The sequence below is a fragment of the Nymphalis io genome, chromosome 19 (assembly GCF_905147045.1).
Source record: "Nymphalis io chromosome 19, ilAglIoxx1.1, whole genome shotgun sequence".
NCBI classification, from domain to species: Eukaryota; Metazoa; Arthropoda; class Insecta; order Lepidoptera; family Nymphalidae; genus Nymphalis; species Nymphalis io.
This window is the reverse complement of record NC_065906.1, coordinates 10,183,770-10,198,211: the sequence shown is the minus strand read 5'-3', so window position 1 is coordinate 10,198,211 and position 14,442 is coordinate 10,183,770. Positions and strand designations below refer to the sequence as shown.

Genomic DNA, 14,442 nt, shown 5'->3' with positions numbered 1-14,442 from the left:
ACTTTCGCGGAAAAAACACACAATTTGTTGTCGAATTTGCCGATTTGCCGGTTCGTTGTCGGATTATGATAGTGAGGGATAAGAGACGGCACTTGTACACTATGAATAGACATAGTTGGGCACCCTCAAAACTGGTCGCTCAGGCCAAAAGTTAAAATGTTAAAGATATTTTTGAGTATTGTTGTGTTCTGGTTTGATGGGTAAGTAAGCCAGTGTAATTACAAGCTCATGGGACATAACATCTTAGTTTCCCATGTGGCGCATTGGTGATATACGGAGTGGTTAATATTCCTTACATCGCAAATGTCTATTGGCAGTGGTGGCCACAAACCATCAGGTGGCCCATATGCCAGTTGCCAGAATTTCACCAGAGTGAGTTATAAGTATCTTTATTTTATAACTCTTTCCCACTAATTGTATAGTTTGTAGGCGAATAACAAGTTTTAGTAGAAGTTGAGAGCGGCTGGCCTGTTTCCAACCTTTAATTTCACGCAGGAGTTTTAATTGACTCGTTTGGTTTTTTTTATTTTCTTATATAACAAAGCTTCAATAGCTCAACAATTAATTATCAAATAACCGTTATCTAGTCGAAAGATGCGAATATTCATTTTTTCACGAATAAAATAAATCAATGCGAAACGATCAAAAGCATATTTTTTACAGTAACAACCTGGAATATCCCACTGCTGGGCTAAGGCCTCTTCTCCCTTTTTTGAGGAGAAGGCTTAAGGTTTAAGTAAGGCTTTTTTTTATAATATAGTATTTATTTACTGTTTCAGAATTGTTTTATTTCTGGCTTCCTCCTTCGTTGGTACCTTAAACTGCAGATCTAGAGATCATAGGTCCATATTCCGTATCCGGTGGACAAAAATTCGTTGATTATGTCGCAGTATCTACCCTAGCTTCAAAAGTTAGTTTATCCCCAGCCATAGAAAGCACGTAAGCGTTTAAGCCTGAACTTTGACAGTCGTGTAGAATTTGCCTGCATATATTATTATTTAAGATTATTTAAGAGAGGAAATAGTGCTTGTATAGTGTAATATGTCCTGCATAATTTCCTGGTCTAGCTTCAGAAAGCCATCCTGACTGAAGCCGATGGGCCGAACTCTAATTTTGCACATACGTATATCGCAAATGTCACGTAGAAACCAGTATATCTTATCCGGAATGGATCAAGTCTAACAATTGCCAAAAAAGTCTAATAATTGATACGTTCATACTAAAATGTAGAAAAGAAAAGCCAAAAAGGACGATACTCTCAGTAAAATTAAGCAGAATTACATCATATGTATTACTATAGGGAGGGAAAAAACATTGAATCACATTGATGTAAAAAAAACACCTTCTATAAAGTGAAGTAAACTATAAATAAAATTGAGACAAGAAACGATACGTGATACTAATACCAAATCAGCTGAGTACAATTCTACGTGAAATCCATATTAATTACATAGAATTTGTGCAGCTTCATTAATCGGTATCGGTGTCTAGTGGGTATTTAATCAATTTCCTTTGGGCCCTTTGAAGGAATCGCGCGAAGGCTAAGCCGATAATCAATGAATTGCGAGTTTGCGACTCTAAGAAGGCTGACAATGTTTATTGAGACGGTCAAAACAGATTGTTATAAGAAAGTATTTTGTTAAATCTTCTTTGTTGTTTGAATCAAAAAGTATTTTCTTGTTATTTTTATTTATATTTTAATTAAGTTTATTATAAGATAATGATCAAATACTATTTTGTTTGCACATACATGGTATGAATAATATAAAGTTCATACCGAGCAAACACAAAGTATGTATATACAAACAAGTGTAATCCTGCTTAAATAAAAATTAACCCACTCTAACCAAATTTAAAACTTAATAACAAGTTAAGCAAAAAATTCAAATTGAAAGTTAAAGATATAAAAAACTTAAGGTTGTCCAAAGAATCGTGATGGTGAATTATCTTAGAACATTAAGTTTACAACGAGCTGGCTCTGTCCAATTAAGTCGGTGTTGATTTTGCTTCGTCTTAATTGCCGCAAATTCTCCACAATAACGTAATCAGAGGCTGGTAACCATCCGACATGATTTATTTCGGACACCGAGCTGTATATACCGTCTGCTGAGACCAGAGACAAGACTAGAAATCTTTAGTAGTAAATTATACTGTAAAAAGTCAGACTATATCGGCTTTACGTAAAAATGTTTAGGGAATGATTTGTTAAATAATGCTGTGTTTTCTTCTTTCGAATGTCAAATAAATAAAGACAGAAAGAGACAAATCAGTGTTAAACTAAACACCCAATCAACGACGTTTATATATAAGTAACGTTGTATATTTTTGTCAATATACCATGCAATATATATTTAGCATATAAGTATTAGGTTATATCTTCATTTTATGTATAAAACGACAATACACTAGTAGTAAGTAAGTAACAGCCTGTGAATGTCCCACTGCTGAGCCAAGCCTCCTCTCCCTCTTTTTGAGGAGAAGGTCTGGAGCTTATTCCACCACGCTGCTCCAATTCGGGTTGGTGAAACTAATGCGGGTTGGTATTGCGACCAAAAAAATAACGAATAAAGTTAGTATAACATATATTATAATTTATAATATATATGAATTATACCGTTTCATTGTTTTCATATTCACTTATGGTATTTTACCACTATATATTAGGCAGCTGCCTATAACACAAAACTGGACCTAAACCTCTGTCTGAAATTTAAGACTCATTTTAGACGAGGTTTAGTCTTCCACGCTGGTTCACTACAAATTGGTTCTATAAATGTTTTTCATACCATACATGCAGTTATATTTCTGCATAATGTTTGTCTTTACCACCGCATGTAAAATATATGGTAATCGTAAAAATACTCGCGTGGACTTAAACCTGCGCGCGTCTGGCGATATCAACGTTTTCTTCTAATAAATTGGGCGACTCAGCAAAACCAAATTCCATACAAATTCATTTTCATAAACCATATTCTAGCAAATAGAATATTTCTATAAATAATAATATTTGCAAACCCTGTTTAAAAGGCACGAATTTTCATCTCCAACTAACCTAAAACTTTTATTAGTAGGCACGACAGTCACTTAAGGAGTTCTAAATCTGTATGTAACTTTCCCATCACGGAGCCTCTCAGCTATTAAGGATATTAATGAAACATATATTCGTCCTTCTAAAAACGAGTGAAAAGGCGGAAGGGATGATATCTGATCGTACCCAATGATTTCAAATATATAGATACCCAACATACCCTCTGATACAAATACTCAAATATCTCGAAATTAAGCCGAGATAAGTCAATGACATAACACGTGGATCTTCAGCGAAGGTAGCGGCTTCAAGCCCGTACAATCAAGAATGCATTTCAATTTATTTAATTAGCGTTTAAGATTTATTTATTGTTAGGTGAACGAAAACATCTTCAGTCGGATGAAAATTTATCAAATATGTATTCACTAATTTGCATTGGAGCAGTATGGTGGAATAAGTTACAAGTATTCTCCACAAGAATACAAGAGTTGAGATGGCCATGTGGTTAGAATGCGCGAATCTTAACCGATGATCGTGGGTTCAAACCCGGGCAAGCACCACTGAATTTTCATGTGCTTAATTTGTGTTTATAATTCATCTCGTGCATGACGGTGAAGGAAAACATCTTGAGGAAATCTGCATGTGTCTAATTTCACTGAAATTCAGCCACATGTGTTTTCTACCAATCCGCATTGGAGCAGCGTGGTGGAATAAACTCCAAATCTTCTCCTTAAAAGGCAGAGGAGACCTTAGCCTAATAGTGGGACATTAACAGACTGTTACTGTTACTGTATTCTCCACAAAAAAGAAAAAACTTAGCTCAGCAGTGAGAAATTTACAAGCCATTATTTTACTTTTAAATATATCGAAATAATGATGCAAATAAAATATACATATGAAGAAAAAATCGTGAAATCTCGTCCGTGACAAAACAAAGTCCAAAAAATGTTACACAAGACAAAACTCGAACGGAATTTCAGGAATTCCTTACGATTCTGCTCTGAACGGCATGGCATTTTAATTCGTCGGCTCGAGACCAAAATAAACTTTCGGCCTAGAGTTATTTTGAGGTAGACTGTTTAAATTAACATTAACAAGTGCAAAAAGATTATAAAGATTATTTACTGGTGGTAGGGCTTTGTGCAAGCTCGTCTGGGTAGGTACCACCCACTCATCAGATATTCTACCGCAAAACAGCAATACTTGATATTGTTGTGTTCCGGTTTGAAGGGTGAGTGAGCCAGTGTAATTACAGGCACAAGGGACATAAAATCTTAGTTCCCAAGGTTGGTGGCGCATTGGATATGTAAGCGATGGTTGACATTTCTTACAATGCCAATGTCTAAGAGCGTTGGTGACCACTTACCATCAGGTGGCCCATATGCTCGTCCGCCTTCCTATTCTATCTAAAAAAAAAAAAAAAAAAAAAAAAAAAAAAAAAAAAAAAAAAAAAAAAAAAAAAAAAAAAAAAAAAAAAAAAAAATATAAAACATTAAAACGGCGAAACATTTTAAATGCATTTGCTTTAAAAAAATATTATGACCTTTAAAATATGTTAACCTCTTTTGATGGTTAATAAATTTTCTTTAGAATCTTATGAATTAAAGTAAAAATATATTTATTAAATAACTAAACTGGCAATTTATTTACGTCATGACTTACCGAGACGAAACCTGGTTAATTAGATAGAATGTTCTATATTAGTTTTCGCCCGCGGTTTTGCCTGCATGAAAGGGGGGAGGGGTTAAGGTACCCATTTTCTTTTCTGTACCCCCGAGAACATGTGTGCAATATTTTATTATAATCGGTTGAGTAGTTACGAAGTGAAAGCGTAATCTAGACACGCGGTAGCGTGTCAAACCAAATTCAAGCTAACAGAACTGACGAGCAGCACCGTTTGTAATACACGAACCATTTGGAACCACTTTTGACCCCCTCATAACTCAAAAACATGTCAAATTTGTCTCATGTATTGAGACTTGCGAGATGCATATGTGCTTCGAATTTCATAAACACAACTCAAACAGTTATTTAAATATTAACGTCCAAAAATCATCATTTTTATCACTGACTGACCTATAGGTCAAAACTCTAACTCACTTTCCTATGATTATAGTATGACCTAGAAAGTTCAAATTTGGCATCCAGATAGGTAGTTGGGTGAATTCAAAGAAATAAATCAGAAACTAGTAAATTTTTATCATTTTATTATAATTTTTCAAATAATTGATTCTATTAGGAACATTTACTTATAGTGCCTGTAATGTAAGAATCAGCAATCAAAATTGATGACAGCTGGTCTTTATGTGAATTTCAAGGTCTTCACTTGGATATATAACGAGTGGAATACCACCCTTCATTTTTTATTCAGCCACGGTTGTCTTTCGTGAATGCTATGCTTTGAAATTCATAGATTTTCTTTTCTTAAATTAATACTTGGAATATTTGTGATTATATTATCATTACAATTTTTTTTAGTAATTAGGTATAGTTTCGGCAGTAGTTTAAATTAAAAGTTAATAATATTTTTAGTATAGTTATAATAGTATAATAATATAATAGTATAAAGTAATAAGTAGGTAAATACTTAACTCTGGATACTGAATGAGCAATTCACTCGAACATTTCAAAGGTACAAGAAAGTATAAAAAATAACACAAAAAAGACAACTGTACCCCGTAAGCGTAGGAAAATACAGTAGATTAACAAAACCATTTAGTATTAATTTTATTATGAATAAGTAGTAACCGAGATGGTTCAGTGGTTAGAACGCGTGAATCTTAACCGATGATCGTGGGTTCAAACTCGGGCAAGCACCGCTGAATTTTCATGTGCTTAATTTGTGTTTATAATTCGTCTCGTACTTTACGGTGAAGGAAAACATCATATTATATATAGAAATTATATTATATCTACCAGAGGCCTTAGCCCAGCAGTGGGACATTAATAGGCTGTTACTGTACTGTATGAATAAGTATCTACGAATAATTTCTGTACAAAAATTAATGATATCCCATCACAAACATAAATGTGAAATGTGACTCAAGTTCAATATTATGATATATGCCTTGGTTGTTGACTTCAACCACAGAAGAAGTGAGATCTAAATGGGTGCCAAGTTCAATGGTCAATCCTGAAATTTATTTATAACAACATAAAATATCATTTCTTCTTAGTTCTTAGGATAGTATATTAAAGCTTAAAGTCTGACTTGGCTAGTTTTCATATACGAATTATATTATAACCTTCGCAAGTTCTAAAGCTGTAAGTTCTTATTTTATTCTTAGGAAAATTTGGCATGCTAGTTGACACCAGCCATCGAAAATAGAGCTCTTCCATGACTGTTTTACTAGGTGCTTAATAAAAATTCTTAATTTAATCATATTAATTTCTTAATAATAATCCTGCCTGTTTATTTATATAATATATATATACGCCGATAGTCATAGTGATCAGTTACTTGGTATAAAACTTGATGTGCAACAGTTACATCTAATGTTAGTAACAAAAAAGTGAAAAGACAGTATAATAAATTTTGAAAAATTCCAGTGTCCAGCTCATGATTCATTCATCAGACCCCCGTTACCTTGTTGAAACTAACACAATGTTGTATTCTTGCTTTTACTAGATTCGAAACAAACAAATATACGGTGAAGCTAAATACCGTTTAAAAAACCTCTACGAAAAAATACGAATACGTGCCAACTTCCATAGCGATCGGTCAAACAGTTTCGAAGTCTATCAATCTTAGACAGATTTAGCAAATGTATATTCTATAAAATATTAAAAGATCAAAGTAACATATATTTTGTCGTCACCAAAATATATGATACTAAATACATCAATCAAGAAGCGGGTATTACATTATTAACTCAACGCTAACAAATAAATCTCGTAAATTATATGGTAAAGGTACTCACGATGGAGGTATCCCGCCGACGAACACATCAGAATTTGTGTTGAATTTTCCAAACGCAAACTCCTTGCCCCGCGACGTTTTGCTCTGTATGATTCCGTCCACAGATAAAGAAGTGTGTTCATCGCGCCGCGCCACCTGACAGAATTAATTATTTTTTATCACGCTAAGCAATGATCTAATTTAATCAAAAATACTATCGAATAAAAAATAAGAAATTATTTATTTATCAATTAACTCAAATTTGGTCATGAAGTTACCATCTATGTTAATTATATTTTAATAATATAACAAGGACTAGTATTAATCTCGCTTTACATAGTTGATAAAGCATTTGATAACAATGAAAAACCATATGCGTACTACTGCTTTTTATTTCGGCCTGGATTCCCCTAACAGATATATAGGTTATCACCTTAAAACGTTACATTGACATTATCATGTCAATGTAACGTGTTAACATTGACATTATCATGTCAATGTAACGTTTTAAGGGCAATACAAAACAGTGAAAGAACTCGGAAACTAAAAGATTGAGTGTGAAATCTATCTGGCTTAAAGTTTTGATCTTCTTAAGCATTGAATCATTTATCCTCACTACTAAACAAGAGACGACCAGTGCCTACTCTTATACTAGTATAGGTATATAAAGACAGCTATGAATGACTTTCAAAGATTAAAGATAAAAAATATATTTTAAGAAAAAAACAAAAATATGTTCAAAATGGTATTACTATGCGTATTGAATATTAATATTATAATCCTGACTTTTATATTAAAGAGTTCATAATCGAGATATCGATAAAATAACTTAGAAAACTAACCTGAACTTTGTGCCAGTGGCCGTCATTTAAATTGCTTCCCACCGTTATAATCTGTGCTCCGCCGCCCAAATTATACCTCAACCTTAACGCACCATTCACTAATTTCAACTCAAAAAAGTCATAAGTACCACCATCGTCCGTATATAAAAGTAAACCGTTCGGTACATCAGTTTTGAACTCAAGTTCCAACGTGCCATTTAATCCGGCGTTCCATTTGCGGAATTGTGAATAAGGGTTCTGTTTATCGAGAACGAACGCGAGATTTCTGTTCAGCGAGAGGGACAGGAGACAAAATAGTATGTAACGCATCGTTCTGACGTGTACCGCGGACATAGCTAGCGGCTGTACGTCACCAAGCGACGCCCGTAAGCGACCTTTTACGTTTCATTTCTTGCGTGCCTGAAACAAAATTATAAAATTAATACCCACACTTTGAAAACAAATGTTTACATTACAGTTTACATTACATTGTAAAATTAAATAAAAAAGAAACAAATTATTATAAATAATCATAAAACTTGTATTCTGTAGATTTTTCTTTTTAATTAATTCTATATTCCAGTTTTAGAGTACAATATGCTTCAGAATTAATTATACTGATTACATAAAAACATTGTACTATCATTTTATATTCAAATCGTTATATAACTGATAAGAAACAAAAAACCTTTTCAAATAATAAATCATTAGTATTTTATGTACTTAATATGTAATTATATACTCATTCGTAAGGCTGGAAATAATTATAATCAATAGCATATATATAGTAAAATCATACCATCGTTATATAATTATAAGAGTACTATAATCTAAATGTTAATAATTAATACAAAAATTAAAGTTTTAATTATTTTCACAAACGTATTTAAGGAGTATTTTTAACAGCGTACATCCACTTACAATCAAAAAATATATAAACATACTAATTAAAAATGGTTTAAATTGAAACTAAAATATATTTCGAATTTCAATTTGAAGATGTTTATTTTTAAACTTTACTAATTAATCACTGAGTATAGAACTCGAGTGGCCACTTCACTAACTCAAAGAGATCATTGGCATGAAACGTTCGTGCCATTAGCGCGTATTCAAGCAAAATTTTAAGAAGTCAAGATCTGACTTGTTCTATCAGTTGCCAACAAATGTTTCTTGGCAGAAGCGATTCTCAGGTAAAAGCCTCTTCAACGAACAAAACAACTGCCGATACGAACGAGAAACTAGGGCGGCATAGACCACGAGACTGGGAAATAGTCTCGTCCGAGAGGACAAAAGTTCTAAGGAACTGCAGATAGTGAACAAAAGATCGGCAGTACATATATTTGAAAATATTTAGCAGAAGCATTTTCGCTATAAGGGAAAATATAAAATACATATCACATATATCCAAAAAGAGAGATACTGAGGTAATATTTAAGAGATAGATGAATCGAAAAGAAAAGCAATCCTAAATAAATTGGATATGAAAAAATGCATGATGTTGAGAATATATCAAAATAAAAAAGTCGTCTACAAATAAGTACATTTCAGAACTGACGAATTTAACGAAACGTTAAAGTGGTTTTACGAAATGACAACTATAAACTTGAGGAAACTGTATGGAGATTCACATTCATATATTAAATTAGTCCAACAGTCGAGTAAAAATTCAGTCTAAATATATGATAATTTTATCCCTTTTCATATAAAATATGAACGACCATATTCCGATTCTATATATCATTTTGTCTTGCAACAAACCATATAATTTATACTATTCGATATTTCTTTAGAAGTTCCATATGTGATATATTAGGAGCTGGTCGATATTCGTTCCACCAGCCTAAGATAAATTCTTTTATAAAATTAATGTATAACTTTAGCCCACCAATCGGTATACAGGCGCAGTGGAATAAACTCCAAACCTCCTCGAGATGAGAGTAGGCCTTAGCCCAACATTGGGGCATTTACTTGGCATGTTACTTTACTTCAAGAGAAGTAATTTTAATTAATAATAACAATAGGAAGACAATATTTTCATTACTACTAATATATATTAACACTGTTATAGGAGAAAGGTATTTGTACCTGCCCAGTCGCACTTGATCAAAGCCCTACTACAAATAAATTATATTCAGTCAGTAGTAGTTCAGTAACAGCCTGTTAATGTTCCACTGCTGGGCTAAGGCCTCCTCTCCATTTTGAGAAGAAGGTTTGGAGCTTATTCCACCACGCTGCTCCAATGCGGATTGGTAGAATACACATGTGGCAGAATTTCAATAAAATTAGACACATGCAGGTTTCCTCACGATGTTTTCCTTCACCGTCTAGCACGAGTGGTGCTTGCCAGGGTTTGAACCCACGCTCATCGGTTAAGATTCACGCGTTCTAACCACTAGGCCATCACGGATTCCATAAATTATAAAAATGGACCTAAATAAATTTATGTTTTAAATATGAAAAATACATTAAAGGTATAAATACAAGAGACTTAACAGATTAGTTACTAATTCTCTAATTCTATACAAACTTTTGGCTAATAGTCCAAGGAATCAGAAACGACCCTGCATATTTCACATCGCTACTCCGTAAGCCGTTAGACTAGTTATATTTTAAAGATAGTACGATGTTAGTAATCAGACTAATATCAAACAAATGTTATTAATAAGAAAGTAAAGTCTGTATGTTTGTTACTGCATCACGCTTAAACCACTGAACCGATCGTAATGAATTTTAAAATCCTTTTTATGACAATTAAAATTAAATATACAATTACACTAGCTACTCGTATAAATGAAAAACGATACAAACCATTGTGTTTGTGATTATTTTGGACAATTAGTCTGCTATGGCAGTTCGTATCATATCGGTTATTAGAGCGTTAGCTCTGTTAATAGAGCGATATTCGATATTCACAAAAAGTGACCTATCATATCAAACATTGTACGAATTTCAAATAATAATATTTATTGCTCAATCAAAACTCCATAACAGTTGAACGCAACATTTATTCCGATCACTCATCTGCAACTGTTCATTATAAATCTATCAAGTTTCAGAGAACATTGCATCCACTTCGGAAATATTTTGCAGTGAGAGATAAAACTGTAGGTAAAAGAAAGTTGGCACCGTTTCACTGCCTACTGAAAGTTTTTCACCGATCGTTCTTCGTCAATTTCACGTACAGATTTCAACCATTCAGAATAAGCGACGACTTGTCCCTTTCGACAAGTTATTCGTTTTTTAATTTTTATGTTACAGATATATTTATAAATTAAATTAAAAGGTTTTATAATGTGGATATTTTTTTTATAACACAGGTTTGGAGTCGTGAAATGGCCACCTGATGGTAAGTAACCATCATGGCCCATTGACATCGGCTTTGTAAGAAATATTAACCATTCCTTTCATAACCAATGCCCCACCAACTATGGGAACTAAGATGTTACGAGTATGCCTTTAGATACAAGTAAATAAGTAAGTTAGTTATTATTAGTATAAGTAAGTAAGTTAGTTTTGTAACTATTATGACCTTGCAAATGGTACTGCTTTAAATTATAATATATTTCTATAAATAATAATAAATATAAATAACTAAATTTGTTCCAAATAGAAAAAAAGGTTAACTATCAATTTTGCTTAAGCTGGACCCTCAAACTAGGATAACGCGTCCCTGGGGTGTCTGTCAAAATCGAAATATACATCGCAATATCTTTGAAATATACTTTATTATATATTCATATAGATTCTTACGAGCACTTTCCCATGGTTTTTAATTTTAAACTATCACCGATATGTATATATATACCATAGGCTCATTTGTGGGATGTAAATATTATAACAAAGAATACATGTTAAGTAAAATATATTCGATCATTTAAAACCAAAATAAAAATGACAAGGGCTTTTGATTCGTCACGCAATCCCCTTAATGTTAATTCTTAAAAGAAGAATTGAGTATCCATAACAGACTCATATTTTTTTCAGAGGTTAGTTTCATAATTTTTTTAGATACTCATGGCGGCTTCTGTCTATAACTGCTTCTTTCCAAGCCATTCCATCTTAAAAGGAGAGGAGGCTTTAGATGATCAGTGGAACATTTGCAAGCTTACTTTACTATACTCGTAGTTGCGTATTTGAGAAGGAAAACGGGAACCCCAAACGTCAATCAATCTGACAAACTGTACGCAAGTACGTAGCATGCGAATGAAGCCGGTAATAATCTTAATTTAACGCGGTATTGTACTTTGACGATACTATTACGCAAGAGCTAACATTTGTGCGAAGTTTCAACACACTGCATAAATGCATATAATACAAACAATACCAATTTACACATATATACAATTATACTATGTACTTATGATATTGCAACAATATGATGATAATGACGATTTTGGTCACGGCAACTATGCTCAAGGGAGACTAGGAAATCCAACACGGCTAGAAAGAGTTTAAGCACAGGACCAACGCCTTTACGTGTTTTACGAAGCACGGGAGTATGGATTGGCACCTTCTGGGCTGCTACTTAGAATTTCTAGGTAGAAAAATCAAATACGTTTTTATTGGACTTCGAAAACTCCGTCCTTATATGGTAACTTTTGGTTAACTGAGACAATCGTGAAATAAATAAATCAAGAATATTATGCAAACAACATCGTATATCTACTTGTTATAGGATAAAACATCTAGATATGTGAGTACGTCCTCGCTTTATCATATTATTCGTTACAAAATATAGAAAATGTAACGATATCTCTATAGAAATTCAATCGCAAACGATCAGAGCAAGTATCCGTAACGGATAGGCTATTTTTTTCGTGCACTATCGCAAAATGTGTTCGTTTCTCACGGTCTAACATAAAGGGGCCCGTAGATATGGCATAAGCTGGAAGAATCAATGGCCTGGAATTAACTTGAAGACGGTTTTATCGCATCCATGTTATGCAATTTAGCTAAAAATCTTATTTTAAAAATGTAATAAGAAAATATTGGAAAAGTGTATTCTATTATTATCCGAGCAGATAGTGATTTTGTTTGTCGAATAAAGTTACATGTTTTTTTTTTCTTAAATAAAATACAATGGTAATTGAGTTATCGTTAAAGTAATACAAATCAATGTTTGCTTCTTATGGATTCGGTTTCCGAGTCAACAAAATCATTTATTTAATTTGTGCTTATAATCATCTCTTACCCGGAGGTGATGGGCTTCCTCAATAGCAGTGTTTGTCCATCAGTAAAAAAAATTAAAGTTTAAAATGATTTCATATTCATAGTAAAATAATACAATCGGGAATCTCGTTTGTACGACTTCGTTAAAACTAAGAAAAAACTAGAAGCCGAGTTTCTTTAAAACCTTTTCTCAAGATTTGTTTGCGTCATATCTAAAAAAAGACTTCGAATAAAATCTCTAGGGAGAAGTCTTCATAAAACTAAATATAGAGATTAAAATATTAAATTTAAAGTTTATCATTAAGAAATATCAAGCGTTTATCTATTTATATGGTTATAACAGAATAGAATATTGCTATATTAAAGGACAGACCTCATTGCGTTACCAATTTGTTTATGTTACTAAAATTTACTAAATTATATATAAATGTTGAAATGGCCTAGTGGTTCAAACACGTGAATTTTAACGAATTTGTAAATTCAAGCCCAGGCAAGCACCGATTTTTTATTAGAAAAACTAGGTGCTAGGAAAAAAAATCGTGAGTAGCCTGCATGTGTCGGCACGCATTCCATAATTCGATAACCAACTATTTCATTATTTATCATCTATTGGGCAGACAACTTATATATTACAATTAAACACATTGTGATAGTGAAGTTCATAGAATATACGGTAGGACCGTACCACAATGTTTCTAAAGAATTGAATATGATAAGTGGGCAAGCACCACTGAATTTTCATGTACTTAATTTGTGATTATAATTCATCTCGTGCTTGACGGTGAAGGAAAACATCGTGAGGAAACCTGCATGTGTCTAATTTCACTGAAATTCTGTCACATGTGTATTCCACCAAACTGCACTGGAGCAGCGTGGTGGAATAAGCTCCAAAATCTTTTCCTCGAAAAGGGAAAGGAGGCCTTAGCCCAACAGTGGGACATTCACAGGCTGTTACTGAAATTGATAAATAATTCAATTGGAAGAAAAAAAATCCGGAAAAGAACATTTTCTTTCGGTTTTAGGTTTTAAATTTATTTTATTTTTATACAGACTGAAATAAGCTAAGCTCCGCATTTTTTTCGTACAATAATAACTCGACGATAACCGTGACACGCTCAAAATTAGGGCAAACCCAATCCTTAATTAAGCTTTGCAAATATTTAAAACGCGTGTTTCATTTAACTTCCTAATCGAATATTATATCAATTAGATAAGTGCCTTGTCTGTTTCTCCATAACATTCAATTTAATAACCTGTCGTAGTTACATTTTTAAAATGTGAAATGATACTACTATCGCTTCAGAACGCATACTCTAACGAGAATAGCTGACAAGAAAATCATGAAATCATGTAGACAAAGGCGACGTCCGGACAACCTTATTACCAATTATATTTCCACCAATGCTATATAAAAGTCATGAAAATCTTATTATTTTTTATTGAAAATATTTCGACACAGTGGCAAATGGGTCACCTGATGGTAAATAGTCACCACCGTCCATAGACATTGGCGCTGTAAGAAATAT

General features: G+C 33.0%; 1 protein-coding gene across 6 annotated transcripts in view; it reads right to left on the bottom strand.

Annotated features, from left to right (window-relative positions):
* LOC126776084 (neurexin-1) overlaps positions 1 to 14,442 on the bottom strand; it is a 194,486-nt gene that overhangs the window by 169,515 nt on the left and 10,529 nt on the right. For all 6 annotated transcript variants that reach the window (XM_050498358.1, XM_050498359.1, XM_050498360.1 and 3 more), the window contains exons 2-3: positions 7,769 to 8,167; positions 6,949 to 7,082 (exon numbers count right to left, since the gene is read on the bottom strand). In XM_050498358.1, the coding sequence (XP_050354315.1) occupies positions 6,949 to 7,082; positions 7,769 to 8,101 (467 nt within the window). In that variant the 5' untranslated portion in view covers positions 8,102 to 8,167. The remainder of the gene's footprint in view (positions 1 to 6,948; positions 7,083 to 7,768; positions 8,168 to 14,442) is intronic.